This window comes from Saccopteryx leptura, chromosome 3 (genome assembly GCF_036850995.1).
Source record: "Saccopteryx leptura isolate mSacLep1 chromosome 3, mSacLep1_pri_phased_curated, whole genome shotgun sequence".
Classification (NCBI taxonomy): Eukaryota; Metazoa; Chordata; class Mammalia; order Chiroptera; family Emballonuridae; genus Saccopteryx; species Saccopteryx leptura.
In genome coordinates this window covers 120,117,914-120,136,887 of record NC_089505.1, presented here as the reverse complement: position 1 = coordinate 120,136,887, position 18,974 = coordinate 120,117,914, and the positions used below count along the sequence as shown (strand labels likewise).

Below are 18,974 nucleotides of genomic sequence, written 5' to 3'. Positions count from 1 at the left end.
CAATGGTACATCATTATTCAGCAATAAAAAGGCATGAACTACTGATGTGTACTACAACATGGATAAACCTCAAAATCATCATGCTAAATGAAAAAAGCCAGAAACAAAGAGTTACAAAATGCATGATTCAATTGTATATAAAATGTTCCGAAATGGCAAATTTGTACAGCCAAAAAGCAAATCAATGGTTGCCTACGGTTGGGGAAAAAAGGTAGGATTAACTGCAAATGGATATAAGAAAACTTTTCGGGTTATAGAAATGTTCTAAATTTACAATATAGTGATAATTGCACAATTTTATAAATTTAGTAAAAATCATTGAATAATTAATAATTGGTAAAAACTATAGTATGTAAAGTATATCTCAGTAAAGTTATTTTTTAAAAGTTAGGCAGGCCCCTGAGATTGCATCTGATGTACTTAGTGAATTTCCAAATCCTTCCTTCTCCCTTCCCCTCTTGAATAATTCGGTCTAGAAGCCATTAGATGATGATGACAGCCAAGTGATTGGGGGAAGGGGGAGGCACCTGTCACGGGATGTCAGAGACTGATGAGGGTGAGGAGGTTGTCTGCTCGGAGAGAACAGTGGTATCAGTTTGGCGTGGGTGGTTGGAGACCAAACAAGGTGAGGAGGGCATATGTACAGCAGATCAGTGATTACAAAGGGAGATTGGCTATATATAGGAAGAAATGATCAAATAAGTAAATTATTTCCAGGATAATGGGAGTCAGGTTTTTCATTAACAAAAAAGTTACAAACGTAGAAACAGAAAAAACTAAAATGAATAAGAACTGAAAGTAGCAGTATAAATGTGAGTTTATAGGTTTCAATATATAAAAATCAAGAAATTTAAAAAGTTACATGTGTGTTACATGTATACATTCTCTGGGAACAGTGTACTCAAAGATCAGCAATCATGCCTAACATCTGTATCTTGGCTTTAAAATACTATTTTCTAGTAAAAGGAACCATGCTCCTTGGAAAAATGGATAGCTTGAGGGTTAAGGCAAGAACGGTTACAAAATAAGCTAGTCAGGAATATTTTATCGGGTCAGAAAGTTGGACAGTTCTCAAAAATGATGGAGACTGTCAAAAAGACACAGAAACCAGCATGAAGAGACAACCCTTGACAAAATATGGTACAATTTGAGCATCAAAATATATAATCATTTTAATAGATTTTAATCCATTAAAGAAAATAAGAGTACACTGAGATCATGCTGATATAATAAGTGGAATAAAAAATGAACAGAGAAAGGAGAAAGCTTTTCCTTACAGCACAATGCCAATTGATGAGTGCAAAAAGAAAGATGGAATTAGCAGAATATCATCTGGCAACCAGCAAAGTGTAAGAACTCGGCCAAGAAACATCAATGGATTCTAAAAATAGTGGGTGAAAATTTGATGATGAATGGGGTAGTTACATAATTTCAAAACTGTTCCCTTAAAATACTTAAAAAGGGTAAATGAGTAACTATAGTAGAGAAACCTAGAAGACACACCTTCAATATCAAGGTTAACTTCACAGTAATAGTACAAAATAAAAGCCTGTTTTACCTGATAGAATGCAATGCAAAGAGCACACCATCCTTTTTTGATATTCCTGCCAAAGATGCTGAAGAGAATCAGAATATACCGGCTCATATGCTAATTTGGCAAAAGCATTATTTTAAGCTGAAAGCAACTGAAAATCAACAGATGCCGGAAGAGTTCTCTGCCCTTCCTTTTATCTGCCTAAAACCAGCAAATTCACCGCTGAAGAAGGTGACTGAAGCTACCATGCGTTTGCATAACCTTTGCAAACCTTATAAAAGAGCCCTTATCTTCCAGTAAGTTACCCCATATATATATTTCCTAGTTACTTCCCCACAATTTATCATCCCTTCAAGCCCAAACCCTCTTTCTTTTGTTAAAATAATATAATACATAGGCCCTGGCTGGGTTGCTCAGTGGATAGAGTGCTGACCTGTCATGCTGAGGTCAAAATTTTGATCCCTGGTCAGGACTCTTACAAGAGGCAAGCAATTAATTAGTGCACAACTAAATGGAACAACTAAGTGAAACAGGGAGTTGGTGTTCTCTCTTTCTAATCAATGGAAAAATTAAAGAAAGAATATATATATAAGCTTCTAGGTTTAACTACTTGAGTTTCATTTCTTTTCTGTGAACTCCCATGCAAGTAAATATTATAAAGATTGTCTGCCTTTTCTTTTGTTAGTTTAATTTACAGGTCCCCAGATAGTGAACTAAGAGGGTAGAGGACAAGTTTTCCTTCCCTAACAACCTGTAACCTGAACCTAATCCTAAGGAAATATCAGACAATCCCAAATTAAAGGACATCCTATCAAATAACTGGCTTGTAATTTTCAAATGTGTCAGGCCATAGAAGTTGAGAAAAGACTATAGAAATATTCCAAACTGAGAGAGACAAAAAGAAATAATAAAACACACCTGGATTTTATCTTTTTGTCATAAAAGCCATTAGTGGGACATGTAAAGCATGAATTAAGCATGTGGACTAACTAATGCTATTTATCAATACTGATTTCCTGATTTTAATGGCTGCATCACAGTTATAAAAACGTCCTGAAGGAAGTACACACTAAAGTATTCTGGAATGATGTATCATGTCAGGAACTGATTCTCAAATGGGTAGGACAAGGGTTGGCAAACTCTGTAAAGGACCAGGTTATAAGTATTTTAGGGTTTGTAGGCCATATGTGGTCTCTGCCACACAGTCCTTGCTTTATTTATCCCTTTAAAAATCTAAAAGCCATTAAAAAGTACCAACTGGTAGTTATAAAACAGTCACGGCCATGTTGAAGTATAGCATAGGGAATGCAGTCAATAATATTACAATAACCACCTATGGTGCCAGGTGGATACTTGAAATATTGAGGGGGGAGGGCAGGAAAATCACTGTATTCAAAGTACATGATTATCTAACCACTATGCTGTATACCTGAAACTAATGCAAAATAATACTGGAGGGGGGGGGGGGGTAAAATCCCTTCTGAGCTCATGGGCTACACAAACAGGCTGCAGGCTGCATTTGGTCCATGGGTTGTAGTTTCCTGACTACTGTTCTGAGGCAGGGGTTGCTCTTTAAACTATTCTTGCATTTTGAAATTAGTTTTATTTTATTTTATTTTATTTACAGAGACAGAGAGAGAGTCAGAGAGAGGGATAGATAGGGACAGACAGACAGGAACAGAGAGAGATGAGAAGCATCAATCATCAGTTTTTCATTGCGACACCTTAGTTGTTCATTGATTGCTTTCTCATATGTTCCTTGACCGTGGGCCTTCAGCAGACTGAGTGAACCCTTGCTCGAGCCAGCGACCCTGGGTCCAAGCTGGTGAGCTTTGCTCAAACCAGATGAGCCCATACTCAAGCTGGTGACCTCGGGGTCTCGAACCTGGGTTCTTCCACATTCCAGTCCGACGCTCTATCCACTGCACTGCCTGGTCAGGCTGAAATTAGTTTTAAAAAAATATTTCTGTTAAAGTCCAGAGCAATCACCTGAAAAGTTCTAGTAATAGCTGCAACAAAGGTGACTTATAAGTCTGAAAGCTTAATGGATAATAAGCAAGCTGTCTCACTCTACAACATGCTGGGAACTTTCCTACTGACAACTGGGTCTATTCTCCAGCTAAGAGGCTAATATATAGTCAAATTACTGGATGGATGCATCAGGACAGGAAAACTAATTCCCTCCACATAAGGTTAGGAAATAAATTCTTCATCCTTAAGGAACATTTTAGTGGAAAGGAAATGAAAATAACACCCTTTTTATAATTCTTAATAAAATAAGGGATCTAGGTGATAATTATTGATGGCTACTATTATCACGACAGAGACATAATCTGCCTTGTGACAGCTATTAAGTATACTTCCCACACCTTTCAAATCAAACCAATCTTAGATCAAGACCTCAGTTTACAGAAAATATATAGGTCATTAAGAACATAACCTCTCAGGGATGTGATCATCAGAATACAGAGTGTGGGAAAGTCTAAAAGGACAAACAACTCAGTTTATTCAACAAATGAAATGCAAAAAGGAAAATGGGGGTATTAAGAAGGGAAAAAAAGAGGGTGGGGAAACCTAGATTAAAATAAACTTAAAAGCAGGATGACCAGACATCCCAATTTTCCCATGACAATCTAAGTTTGTTATCCCAGTATAAACTTTCATTATCAAAAGCTTCTTCATTTAGATAAATAATATTGTCACCCTCTTTTTTTATTGATTGATTTTTAGAAAGAGTGGAAGGGAAAGAGACAGAGACAGAGAGAGAGAGAGAGAGAGAGAGAGAGAGAAACCATCAATATGTTGTTTCACTTATTTATACATTCACTGGTTGAATCTGGCAGGTGCCCTGACCAGGTATCAAACCTGCAACCTTGGTGTGTATCAGGACAAACTGAGCTCCCCAGCCAGGGCTACTGTCACCCCCTTCAGAGACATATTAACCAAATGAACTGTGGCTCAAACTGTGGCACAGTTTGAATACTAATTTTTAAAAATCCAACAATAAAAAAAATTTGAATGCTGACTGGATATTTAATAATATTGGTAAATTATTAGTTTAGTTGTGAAAATGATATGTATTTTTAAAATGTCCTTACCTTTAGAGATACAAACTGAAATATTTACAAAAGAAATAACAAAGTCTGAGATTTGCTTTAAAATAATGGGGCAGTGGATAATGGATATGAATGAATTTCAGGGTGTTTCTCATTTTAGCCCATGTCCTCGTGGACTCCAATAGGACAGTTTTCAGCAGCAGCAATTAGTGAAAAGGTGTGAGAGGACAGGAGGATATCCAGCTACCACTGCCTACCTTGTAAATAATAACAGCTTCCACAAGCAGGGCATACAAATAAGTGAGGCATACAGCTAACTATGGGAAAATAAGACTATTAGAAAATTTATTAAAGTAAAAAGAAAATTAATGAAAGCAAAATAAGTGTGAGAATAAGAAATTTAAATTTTCCAACAAAAGCAGCATCAGCCTGACCAGGCAGTGGCGCAGTGGTTACAGCGTTGGACTGGGATGTGGAGGACCCAGGTTCAAGACCCTAAGGTTGCCAGCTTGAGCGCGGGCTCATCTGGTTTGAGCAAAGCTCACCAGCTTGGACCCAAGGTTGCTGGCTTGAGCAAGGGGTTACTCGGTCTGCTGAAAGCCCACGGTCAAGGCACATATGAGAAAGCAATCAATGAACAAAGGTGTCACAACGAAAAACTGATGATTGATGCTTCTCATCTCTCTCCGTTCCTGTCTGTCCCTATCTATCCCTCTCTCTGACTCTGTAATAAATAAATAAATAAATAAATAAATAAATAAATAAATAAATAAATAAATGCAGCATCAAACTATTATAGCAGCCTAGGTAGTATTCTGAACAATTTTATATATATATATATAGACTAAGTTAACCCTTACAGCAAACTTGAATTACTATCCTCATTTTAATGATGTAGAAAACTTAGGCAGAAAGAAGTGAAGTAATTTGCCTACAACAGGGCCAGGATAAAAACAAGTTCTGGAGATATTCCTCTTTTAGAATTACTTTGAAAAGCAGTTGTTTAATGACAATGAAGTATCACCTCACACCTGTCAGAATGGTTATCATCAATAAACCCACAAATGAGGCTGTAGAGAAAAGGAAACCCTTGTGCACTATTGGTGGGAACGCAGATTGGTGCAGCCACTATGGAAAACAGTATAGAGGTTCCGCAAAAAAATTAAAAATGGAACTGTCTTATGACCCAGAAATTCTATGTCTCGGTACATCAAAAGAAACCCAAAACACTAATTTGAAAGAATATATGCACCCCCATATTCACTGCAGTGTTATTTACAGTAGCCAAGCTGTGGAAGCAACCCAAGTGCCCATCAGTAGACGAGTGAATAAAAAAGCTGTGGTACATTTACACAATGGAATATTATTCAGCCATAAAAAATAAAAAAAGAAATCTTACCATTTGCAACAAAATGGATGTACCTAGAGGGTATTGTGCTCAGTGAAATAAGTCAGTCAGAGAAAGACAAATACATATCATTTCACTGATAAGGAAAATCTAAAGGACAAAATAAATAAACAAAATTGAAACAAGAGTCAGAAACACAGAAAGAGAACTGATGGTTGCCAGAGGGGAAGTGTTAGGGGACTGGAATTTCAAAAGATGGGAGGGCGGGTTGGGGAAGTGGTGAAAAAGGTGAAAGAATTAAGAAGTACAAATTGGTAATTACCGAATAATCACAGAGATGTAAAGTACAGCATAGGGAATATAGGCAATAATATTGTAATAACTATGTATGTTGACAGATGGGTAATGAGATTTATTTGAGCAATCACTCAGTAAGTTATACAATGTCCAATCACTGGGTTATACACCTGAAACTAATAAAATATTGTATGTCAACTGTAATTGAAAAATAAAATAATTATTAAAAAGTTATTTAAAAAAAGAAAGACAAGAAAAGCAGTTGCTGGCAAAATGAAAATAGTCCTTCCTCTTTGGCAAGAAACAATCTTGACACTACCAAAAAGGGGTTTCAAAGGCTGCCTAGCTTTGGAGAAGGCCCAAAGGAACACCTGTCTTTTGCCCTAAATGTCTACAGAAAGCCTCTCAGACATGTGACACAAGACAAGAAGGCTGAATTAGTACCAGCTGCAAACTTCAGCAGTGAACTTTTTGTCGCTGAAGATGTTCAAGCAAAAGCTGAATAACTTTTTGCTAGACATTTTAAGACAGGAATTCCTAATCAGTAGGGAGTTGGCTAGAGCTAGAACCCTTCCTTTTTTTAAAAAAAAAGAAAAGAAAAGGGGAGATAATGAGACAGACTCCCACATGCACCCTGACCAGGATCCACCTGGCAATCCCGTCTGGAGCCAATGCTTGAATCAAGTGAGCTATCCTCAGCGCCTGAGGCCGATGCTCAGACCAATTAAGCTATCCTCAGTGCCAGGGTCTGATGCTCCAACCAAGTGAGCCACTGACTGTGAGAGAGGAAGAAGGAAAAAAGGGGGAGAGAAATGGGGAGAGAAGCAGATGGTCGCTTCTCTTCTGTGCCCTGACCACTAATCGAACCCGGGACATCCATGTGCCAAGCCAACACTCTAACCACTGAGCAAACTGGCAGGGCCACTAGAACCCTTCCAATATAGGTATCACTCTAAAAAGCATTTCCATGGGAATTCAAAACTGATTCAAAATCTAAACCATCCTATGTTCCAGAAAGTTGCCAATACCAAATTTCTATTCCTAGGAGGCCTAAAGTTAATCCAGTAAATAGCCAGAGACATACTGCCTCCTCTTATCTTCAGGGACACCAGTTATACCAGAGACCATATCTAGCAGTCCTTCAAAGAAGGTTATGCCAACAATGCAATACTCATATCTGAGTGACAATTAATAGGCCTGAATCATATTCTTAGAAGATACACAAGTTAACTAATATTTAGAGGTTAATTATTGCAATGCAAATCATAATCATATTTGCTATGCCTCTTAAAGTTGATCATATCTGTGAGGTAACACACATGTATATACTCATACACACACACACACACACACACACTCTCTCTCTTTGCCCACAGGTTCCGGACCCAGTGATCCTTAAACCTTCGTAAATTCCTAAATGATAAGAACACTAGGGGCCCTGGCAAGTTGGCTCAGTGGTAGAGTGTCATCCTAGCGTGTGGATATACCAGTTCGATTCCTGGGTCAGGACACACAGGAGAAGCAACTATCTGCTTCTCCACCCCTCCTCCTCCCCTCCCTCTTCTCCTCTTGCAGCCATGGCTCAATTGCTTCAAACACTTTGTCCCCAGGCACTGAGGATGGCTCCTGGAGCCTCCACCTCAGGTGCTAAAAATAGCTCAGTTGCCAGCATGGCTCCAGATAAGCATAGCATCAGCCCCAGACTGGGGTTGCTGGGTGGATCCCACTCAGGGCACATGTGGTAGTCTGTTTCTATCTCCCTTCCTCTCCTTGGAAAAAGAAGGGGGGAAAAAAGCACTAGAAGCATCTTTTTTTCTACTAAGGTGACTCCAAATGGGCTTTTAAATGGCTCTTGGATAGGGGCTGGTAACCAGAAAGACCAACCCATGATTAGAAGCTTGAAATTTTCAGCACTCCTCTCCCATCCTTAAGAAAGGGAAAAGGGGCTAGAAACAGAGTTAATAAGTAATCATGCATATATGAAGAAGCCTCCATAAAGTCCCAACGGTATGGGGTTGGTGAAAACATCCATAACAGGAGGATGCTGCCTACTCCTCCACTCCATAGGACAGAAGCTCCTGTGCTAGGGACCCTTCCAGACCCTGCCCTGTGTACCTCTTCATCTGGCTGTCCACCTGTATCTTTATGTTCATCTTTGTCATATATGTTAATAAACTGTTAAACAAAAGTGTTTCCCTGAGTTCTGTGAGCTGCTCTAGCAAATTAATCAAATCTGAGGAGGGAGTTGTGGGAACCTCTGACTTGTAATCAAATAGGAGAGAAATTGTGGGTAATCTGGGAATATAGTACTTGCGATCGGTATCTGAAGTACAGTGGTAGCAGTTCTGTGGGACTTGGCTGTTAATCTGTGTGATCTGGTGCTATCTCCAAGTAGACGGTATTAGAATCAAGCTCAATTGTAGGACACCCAGCTGATGTCACAGAGATTTGCTTGGTGTGAGATAAAACCTCCACACATTCGGTGACCAAAAGTGTCAGAAGTAAAAGGTTCTGTGTGAGTAGTAAGTAAAGGAGACACACAGTAGGGAGGAACTGGGTTTTCCCCTATATTAAAGGAGGAAAACTGAATTTTTCTAATACAATACCCATCCAAGACACTTAAGGGTTAGTTGCATCAAGGCCTGTCTATATAACAGACCCAACCCTTCTCATCAAGGAACAAACAATTGTAATACAGAGTTAAAGTGGACATCATTTAAAACTGTGTCTTGACTGTCCTACAAATTATTATAGGCAACAATCTGTAAGGTCCTAAGCACATCACTAAGGTGCAGTCAAGAAAGAGGGTTGCCCTGGCCGGCTAGTTCAGTGGTAGAGCGTCAGCCCAGCGTATGGAAGTCCCAGGTTCAATTCCCAGACAGGGCACACAGGAGAAGTGCCCATCTGCTTCTCCACCCTTCCCCTTCTCCATTCTCTCTGTCTCTCTCTTCCCCTCCCGCAACCAAGGCTGCACTGGAGCAAAGTTGGCCCAGGCTCTAAGAATGGCTCAATGGCCTCCACCTCAGCTGCTAGAATGGCTCTGGTTGCAACGGAGCAGCACCCAAGACAGGCAGAGCATCGCTGCCTGGTGGGAATGCCAGGTGGATCCCAGTGGGGCACATGCGGGAGTCTGTCTCTCTGCTTCCCCACTTCTCACTTTAGAAAAATACAGAAAGAAAAAAAAAGAGGGTTAACATTCTGAGCAGAGCCAGTTCTAATTACCATACAAAGGGACACTGTTTTCTAGTCCTTTCAGGCAATGCAGCCAAAAGCTTCAATAGCTGTATTAGTTTCCTAGTACCACAGACTAGATGGCTTAAACAACAGACATTTATTTCCTCATAGTTCTGAAGGCTAAAAGGTGTCTGAAGGGTTAATTTCTTCCGAGACCTCACTCCCTAGCTTCTCAATGGCTGTCTTTTCCCTCCTGTGTTCACTGGTTGCTTGTCATATGTGTCTTGACAGGGAAAGTCCAGGGTTTTGAACTGGTGACTCCAGTGTTCCAGGTCAGCACTCGGCACTCTATCAGTGCCCCCACAGGCCAGTCCAGATTGCCTGGTTTTTAACTCAAGTTCAGCCACTTATCAGCTATGTTATATTGAGTCATTTATTTAATCTTTCTGTTCCTCTGTTTCCTCATCTGCAAAATGAGCATTAGAATAATGCCTACCAAGAACTGGTATGAGGATTAAATGACCTACAAAATTTTAAATGCTTAGAAAAGTACCTGGGAGATATTAAGTGCTAAGAGTTTGTTCACTTATTAACTAAATATACAACAGCCCATGTTTCATCAGAAACATTACAGCAGAGGCGTTAAAACCAGATATTCTGTGGGGCTGAATGCTAGTTTCTACTGCTTGTAAATAACTTCTTTAACCTCTCTGTACTACAGTGCCTTCATTGATAAACTAGATTTACTTGGATTATCCACTTAATCACTAAAATGGACTTGTATTATCACCTTATTAGAGTATTTTAAGGATTAATTTCAACACATATAAACCATTTACAAAAATATTTCGTAAACAGTAAATGCTCAGCAAATGTTACCTATTCTTATTCTTGTTTCATTTTTTGACTTCTCTTAACTAAGCAAAGTAAAACAAAGAGTCTGTCCTGCTTCTACTAGGTTCATCTAACATGTGAATCAGTCAACCAGTAATCTCATGAACCAATCTGCATTTCTGATGCTTCTAGAACCATGATTTCAAAATATCAAGTAGATTAGATTTCTGCCGCATGCCATTGATGGGGGAAACAGAAACCAGGCTTACCCTTGTGCCTTAAAAACTATCAAAACAGAAACATGTGAAATAACAGTTTTTAGACATTCCACAAAGGTTAATATAGAAAGTAAGCCTTAAAATTGACCCAAAATAGTTCTAAGATTGCCCTAGCTTACTACTGGAGAATATTTCTAGGAAACAACAATGGAAGGAGGTACTCCAAAAAATCCCAGCAGTCTCCACGAGTTAAGAAGACAGAATTAGGAGTTCGGGGAGGCAAAACTGGCTAGAATTTGGAAAGCAGAGTACCAGAGAGGAGAGGACTATACAGAGAGAGCTCAGCAAGGAATTCCTCTCAAGTTTTCAGCTGAGTACCAATTGGTGCATGTGGGTAAGGAAACTATCCAAGAAAATCAGCAGGTGGTACTCTCATCAGAGCATAGATCATGTTCCCACCAACCTGAGTGGAAAAAACACATACTGCATGGGCATCAAGAAGAGTAATCCAGTAGAGTATGCAGAAAGTAGTGCTTCATTATTAAAGAAAAATTAGTCCCAAATGCTGCTCTGGGCCCACTAACAAAGCCTAACAGTAATTCCTGAAAGGATCAAACTATTTCCAAATAATTTTTTTTTTTTTTCATTTTTCTGAAGCTGGAAATGGAGAGAGACAGTCAGACAGACTCCCGCATGCGCCCGACCGGGATCCACCGGGCACGCCCACCATAGGGCGACGCTCTGCCCACCAGGGGGCGATGCTCTGCCCATCCTGGGGGTCGCCATGTTGCGACCAGAGCCACTCTAGCACCTGAGGCAGAGGCCACAGAGCCATCCCCAGCACCCGGGCCATCTTTGCTCCAATGGAGCCTTGGCTGCGGGAGGGGAAGAGAGAGACAGAGAGGAAAGCGCAGCGGAGGGGTGGAGAAGCAAATGGGCGCTTCTCCTGTGTGCCCTGGCCGGGAATCGAACCCGGGTCCTCCGCACGCTAGGCCGACGCTCTACCGCTGAGCCAACTGGCCAGGGCCCCAAATAATTTAACTGTATATCTCTAGACAAAATTCAAGGAGCTTTAATTTTATGAATTTGACTCCACAGGCAAGAGAAGTGAAGGCAAAAATTAATGAATGGGACTACATCAGACTAAGAAGTTTTTGCTCAGCAAGAGAAACTGATAACAAAATAAACAGAAAGCCAACTAAATGGGAAATGATATTTTCAAACAACAGCTCAGATAAGGGCCTAATATCCAAAATATACAAAGAACTCATAAAACTCAACAAACAAACAAACAATCCAATAAAAAAATGGGAAGAGGATATGAATAGACATTTCTCCCAGGAAGAAATACAAATGGCCAACAGATATATGAAAAGATGCTCATCTTCTTTAGCTATTAGAGAAATGCAAATCAAAACGGCAATGAGATACCACCTCACACCTGTTCGATTAGCTGTTATTAGCAAGACAGGTAATAGCAAATGTTGGAGAGGCTGTGGAGAAAAAGGAACCCTCATACACTGTTGGTGGGAATGTAAAGTAGTACAACCATTATGGAAGAAAGTATGGTGGTTCCTCAAAAAACTGAAAATAGAACTACCTTATGACCCAGCAATCCCTCTACTGGGTATATATCCCAAAAACTCAGAAACACTGATACGTAAAGACACATGCAGCCCCATGTTTATTGCAGCATTGTTCACAGTGGCCAGGACATGGAAACAACCAAAAAGCCCATCAATAGATGACTGGATAAAGAAGATGTGGCACATATACACTATGGAATACTACTCAGCCATAAGAAATGATGACATCGGAACATTTACAGCAAAATGGTGGGATCTTGATAACATTGATACGAAGCGAAATAAGTAAATCAGAAAAAACCAGGAACTGTATTATTCCATACGTAGGTGGGACATAATAGTGAAACTAAGAGACATTGATAAGAGTGTGGTGGTTACGGGGGGGAGGGGGGAATGGGAGAGGGAAAGAGGGTGGGGAGGGGCACAAAGAAAACAAGATAGAAGGTGACAGAGGACAATCTGACTTTGGGTGGTGGGTATGCAACATAATTGAATGACAAGATAACCTGGACTTGTTATCTTTGAATATATGTATCCTGATTTATTGATGTCACCCCATTAAAAAAATAAAATTATTAAAAAAATAAATAAATAAATAAATAAATAAAATTCAAGGAGCTTTAAAGAAATATAAACATATCTAGCAAACAAGGTAAAATTATCTTGCCATATCCTTAAACTGGTACTTTGTATGGACAGAAACAAAAGAATGGAGTGAAATACTATTATAGTGACCAGGCATGTAAACAAGTCTAGAGAAAAAAAATTTTAACAAGTTTTCAAGCCAAAGCTGCAAGGTTGGCTTGAAAACTTGTTGTTCTAGGATCACAGGTTCAAGAGAGAGCACTTGAAGCCATGTGCTAAAACAGGGTACACGTTAGGCTATGGGTGCTACCTGACTTACAATCTTTCTCAGCCTCATATCAAGTTCTAAAACATCTGGAAAAGGTGGCTTCAGGAAGAAGTGAGCCTCTAACATTGTCCTATGTCAGTCTAACATTGCCCTAAATTGTGGAATTTGAGCTCCTGTCTCAAATAATGTCACCTAAGTCTGTATACTAAACTTAGTTTTCCAGGTTACTTTGTTTCCTAAAAAGCTTAACATATACCTATTGGTATCCTCTTCCCTTCTTGAATTTTTTTTCAATTGTCTTCCTAATGTACCTCTCTATTAGTTCTCCTTTCTGAAGAACTACTCCTCTCAGTCCATCCTTTGCTAGTTCATTTCCCCAACCTCTTATAGTCAGATTGTGCTATAGTTCAAACCTTTGATATTTCTTCATTCTCCAGAGTCACTGATTAAAGGATTTCACAAATCTAATGATTTATTTCACTTATACACTGCTGATTCCTAATTACATATCTTTAGCCCAGAGTTCATATGTCTCTAAATGAATGTTTAATTAGTTATTGTTTGTAATTCTCAAGTCTCAATCCATGGTAATTCCAACTTTCTAATTGTTCAGCCCAAAATCTTCAACCCTCATCTTTTTTCTCAAAGTCTGCATCTAACCCATCAACAAATTCTACCAATTCTACCTCAAAATACATTCCTAAATCTGACCACTTCTTACCACCACTTGAATCACCATGGGTTCAAACAACCATTGTCTCTTACCTAGACTATCTCAGTAGCCTTCTACCTATAACAGCGAACCTTTTGATCTAAGTCAGATAATGACTTTTTCTGTTTTAAGTCTTTCAATGGCTTCTTATTTCATGCAGCACAGAAACAAAACTCGTTATAATGGCTTTAAAGTTCTACTACATCTGGCTCCCCACTACATTTCCTACCTCTCACCTCCTAACTTCACTAAACTCTGCTGCACAAAGAGCAGATGAAGCAAGCTCTTGGATCAGGCCTTTGGCACTTCCTGTTGCTTCCGTCTCAACCTTTTTTTTCTTGTTAGTGTGAGTGAGAAGGAAAGACAGACAGACAGACAAAGAGGTGAGAACTATCAGCTTATGGTTGCAGCACTTTAGTTGTTCACTGATTGTTTTCTCATATGCACCTTAAACCAGGGGGCTCCAGCTGAGCCAGTAACCTATTGCTCAAGCCAGTGCCTTGGGCTCAAGCGAATGACCATGGAGTCATGTCTATAATCCCACGTTCAAGCCAGAGACCTCAGGATTTGAACGTCAGCATCCCAGGTCGATGCTCTATCCACTGCACCACCACCTGGTCAGGCTGACCTGTTCTTCTTTCAATACCTTTGTTCTGGCTCCATGACTTCCTTCAGGTCTTGACTCACATGTCAACTTACTACTGAGACCTCCTTGACCATTTTCTATAAAATGACAGCCCGTCTTCCCTTATCTTACTGTATTTTCTCATTATCATTATGTCCACCTCTTATATATGCAGTTACTCATTAACTTGTTTGTCTCCCTCCCCTAGAATCTAAGCTCCTGAGGGCAGGATCTTTACCTCTTTATGTTCACTGTTTTGTCTTCCATGCCTAAAACAGTGCCTAGCACATAGTATGAACTAAAATACTGTTTAATCATGGAGAGGCAGAAAGAAATGGGAAGAGGGTTATTTTCAGCAATCTGAACAAATCACTTAACCTGTTTTGGAATCAAATTTTCCTGTTGTGTAAAATGTGGTGTTTGAACTATTCAACCTTTAGAGAGCTCTAGCACTGTCATGCTATGCTTCTCCTAAGGGCTGACCACAGTCAGGATGGGCACACAACCATCTAACTATAACAGATATCCTACTTTCTCCTGAAATTTTGAGCAGAGATCTGTGAAATTCCTTTCATTATTCTCTGTGACAGGGCCACGACTTTTTCCGTTTCTCCCCATCATTAAGGGAAAAGGTTTGAGTTTTACCTATTAGGCCAGAAGCAATCGCCCAGGCCCACATTCACACCACAGCAGGTTTCTTACCTCCACTGCAGTGGGCGGCTGGAGCAGGGACTGCCAGGACTGCTATGGGCTTGTGGGCTCAGGAAAAAAGCAAGAGAAGAAGCAGCCAGCGCACAATCAGCACTATATGGGACTTTAATGAAGGACAGGGCTGGAGCCGGTGTGGGTGAGAACATGTGCTGGTTTACTTCAGATCCTCGGCAAAGGGTAGAAATTCTGACAAGGCACCGCAGCAGAAAAAAACAAGGTCAGTGATCATTTTTAATGAAAAAGAAACATCTTCAAAGTGGGTTAATTTAAGCAAGAGACTTAAGAAAAAAGTAAGTGGTCAAAAATCATTCTTAAATATCACAACTAAGTACCAATGTTGGTATAAAATGACCACCACTGAGACTAGAACCTAATCTACAGAATTTAAACCAAAAATTTAAGCTGTAGGCGTTCAAAGTATTTAGAACTGACTTCTTGGAAAATATTGTAAATTCATTACAATTAATCAATTAGCAAGCAATAGGTAATATTTTGTGGGCAATGACTAAAACTTCCTAGAGAAATGTTTATTTTCATAAAAGTAAAACATTCTCAATAGTTCATAAATTGTTAGGTTATAGCTACAGTAACACCAACTTATTTAGCTAACTTTGCCTGATGAGTATATCAAATAATGACACAACTCTGTAAAATAAAATTTCGTTCTACTTAAACTTCAGTGTTCCAGGTTTCTTTCCCCCCTAAAAACAATCTAACCATCTTCATGTGTTAAGTCCTAATGAAGATTATTAAGTAAATTAGATCATTAGACTGAAAACAGACAGATAGTAAGTATAGATTTCTACTTTGTTGGTCACTGATAGATATGCCACAGATGGTGAAAAATTATTGACAGTTTCACAGCATTTAATTTGCTATACTAGTGGCATAGCTTTCTTTCTATACAAACACCATATTGAACTACAATATTTATTCCAGATTTAAAAAAATTTAAGTATCACACAAGCACCTGCTCTGTTTTAAAATGTTAGTTTTCTATACTGTTAATGCTGATTGTTTCGATATGGATATGTGACATTCTATTTGTGTTTAATTACATATATTCAAGAGAAATCTTTACCTTCCTATATATTATCCCTCTAGCTGTCTTAAGCTACTTCTCAGATGAGTACACAATATGAGGATATATATAATAGGGTAGGAAAGTGAAGGGCAGACAACTGTGGTGGGCATGCCCAAATTTCTAAAAACTCAACATATTTTTAAAAATTATAAGTAAAAATATTAATTCCTGATTAATATCTGATGTCAATAATTTTTTGATTCGAATTTATTGTGTTTACATAGATTCGTGTCGCCTCGAATGCATGCCCCTCTGATGTCAATAATTTTTACTTTTCTAAAGAACTATTTCAAAAATAAGCTCCCTTATATATATAAACTCAAGCTAATTAGAACATATAATAAGACATTTAGTTCTTGTTAAACAGAATAGTATTGCTTATTCAAGATTTTGGAGAGTTAAATTTTATCACATAAAATAAAGCTTCAGGATACAATTAAGATTATAAAAAATCTACCAAAACCAAATTTCCTTTTGCTACTAATTACCACTCAGCAAACTGGTTATACCCTGGGGCTACAGTCTAAAAAGTATTGTTTGAAAAGTTAAAGTGATTTATAAACTATTTACTAGTTCCTCAAGTAGAATTTTCCTAACCTAAATTCAAAGTCACTGAAACAGATACAATAATTATCAATAACAGTGCACAAATATTTGGAAAGCATGGTTTTTGACTACCTATGTTTTCTTAAACCACAAACTCAATTTAAATATTTTAAATTGTTCTAACAAGACATCTTTACTTTAAATGACACTTTAGTTGATAAAGCTTCTCTTCTATTGTCTTTAACTTTTAGTCTTAGTATGGGAATAAACTGTTTTTGGGTTTTTCTTAAGTAGAGAGTTGACCCTTAAACAATGTGGGATTAGGGGCACCAACACTGTGTGCAGTCAAAAACCCATGTATAACTTTGGCTCCCTAAAACTTTACTAATAATCTACTGTTGACTAGAAGGAAGCCTTACAAATAATAGTCGATTAGTACATATTTTGTATAGGTGTTATATACTGTATTCTGACCATAAAGTAAGCTGAAGAAAAAAATATTAAGAAAATCATAAGGAAGATACATTTACAGTATTTGGAAAAAAAAAAAAAAAAAGCCATGTATAAGTGGACCCACACAGTTCAAACCCATTTGTTCAAGGGTCAACCATATACCAATCTATACAATTATATACTTCAAACAAGTCTGGTTTTCCAAGGTCTGGTAGACTCATTAATTAAATTAATGAGCATCCACTAATACAGAAGGATAATGACCCCAAAGAAGCCCACTGAAGAAGCCTGTATATCTGAGCACAGCATCCTGGCTCTGGGTAAACACTAACATGCAGGGGAAGAAACGTGCACTCCATCTGTCCTGTGAGTCACGACAGGTCAAGACAGATAACTGAGGTGGAATGAATTCTAGGACACTTCTGTCCCTAATTCCCCAATTTCCTGACCAAGTCACTCAGCACTTCCTCAATTAGCCTGAGCAGCTCTTAGAAAAGCTACCCTGAGGTGGAAGGCTTCTTCTTCCACTCCCCAGCTTTGAATCTTCACCTAAGTACATATATTTCTATACTGGCCAACATAGAAATAAAATTTAGGTTACACCTTAAAAGACTCAGGCTTGGATCTGCAAAGGCAGATCTGAGGTCCTGAGCTGACAAGCCAGGGACAGGACTAGAAATACCCTCTGTAGTCAAATAAGGTGCTTTAATTTCCAATTGTTTCTCATATTTATGAGGATTGCATTTCATTTTTGATAATAACTTTAAACATCTAATTTCAAGGCAGAAAAATAATTTGATTTTCATTGCTAAACTAGTTCCTCAAGTACCTAAGAACTCCTAAAATGATATCTAACTCAATTTTTAGAATTAGAGACCCCATATGCCCCTGCCAGGGACCACTGTTCTGACCTTGAATTTATGAAGCCAGCTAAGCCCTCTTCCTGACAGACATCTCCAAAGCAGAGTCTTTACCCAAGTAAATGAAGGTCTGTTAGTTGGCATTAGTTCTTTTCCTGACAACTGCCAATTTCCACTCAGAGACCCCAGCCTCCTTACTGAATCCGCAGGCATGGTGCTCCCAGTCTCTTTCTCCTCCGTTTCATCATTTTCCTGGCTACTCAAGCCTTTGCCCTCTCACACTGGAGTCTTGGCAGGGAGTTTTCTCACACAAGGGGTATGCAGTCTATAAGCCAAAAGAAACTTACAAAGGCTTCCCAAACTTAAGAGAAAAATTAAAGCACTTTTCTCCACAAATATAATATTCACGACCCCTTTCCCCCAAAGACCTAGGAGCCAAGAAAGCAGCAGTGAGAGAGTGAGAAGTTCCAGATCCCAAATGAATCAGCTGTCCGTCCTCTGATCTGCCTGACATCATTCACACTCAGCCTGTAACAAATCAGAGCCCCAGAGAGCACCTTGTTTCTCCTCAGTAATAAGCCCCAAGCTCCCTCCCCCACAAATCAGTTGCAACCTCCAAGCCTGAGGCCTGGCAGCAGAGAACACGCTGGCAGAAACTGTACATACCAACTCGAAAACTCACCCTGTGACAGAAATACTATTAACTCTGGAGGCGTGGGCCAGGCCAGAACAGCTGTTGCAGCAGGCAGGGCATTGGAAGACAGAACATTAAGGATCCCAAATCGTTAAGTTAATGAGCTAAGGATATGTGTGTATTTCTGCAACATTATTCGCCCTAAAACCCAAGCCTCTGGAAGATGACAGAGCCTTAAAGTTTAGGCCTTAAAGCACAGTCATTATTCAAATTCTGAAAGTCCAGAGCCATTTTATATTCAATTTCTACAACTCTCTAATCACTTGAATACCCAGTGGTTAGAAAAGCCACAGGGAAAGTTAAGAAAATAAGCCCAGAAACTAATTTATGTTTATTCAGTAACTATTAATAAAATCATTTACATGCCAGATATTACAAAAGATACTGAG

At 39.0% G+C, this 18,974-nt stretch overlaps 1 protein-coding gene across 8 annotated transcripts in view; it reads right to left on the bottom strand.

The window, feature by feature from the left end:
• Window positions 1–18,974, bottom strand: part of MAST2 (microtubule associated serine/threonine kinase 2) — a 219,649-nt gene that overhangs the window by 63,271 nt on the left and 137,404 nt on the right. The window contains exons 1-2 of one of the 8 annotated variants that reach the window (XM_066376117.1): window positions 17,943–18,349; window positions 14,940–15,134 (exon numbers count right to left, since the gene is read on the bottom strand). The exons of 4 other annotated variants lie outside the window; for them this stretch is intronic. In XM_066376117.1, coding sequence (XP_066232214.1) covers window positions 14,940–15,094 — 155 coding nt within the window. In that variant the 5' untranslated portion in view covers window positions 15,095–15,134; window positions 17,943–18,349. Of the gene's footprint in view, window positions 1–14,939; window positions 15,135–17,942; window positions 18,350–18,974 lie in introns of those variants that run through there. 3 more of the 8 variants (XM_066376116.1, XM_066376118.1, XM_066376120.1) reach the window with 3 other exon arrangements.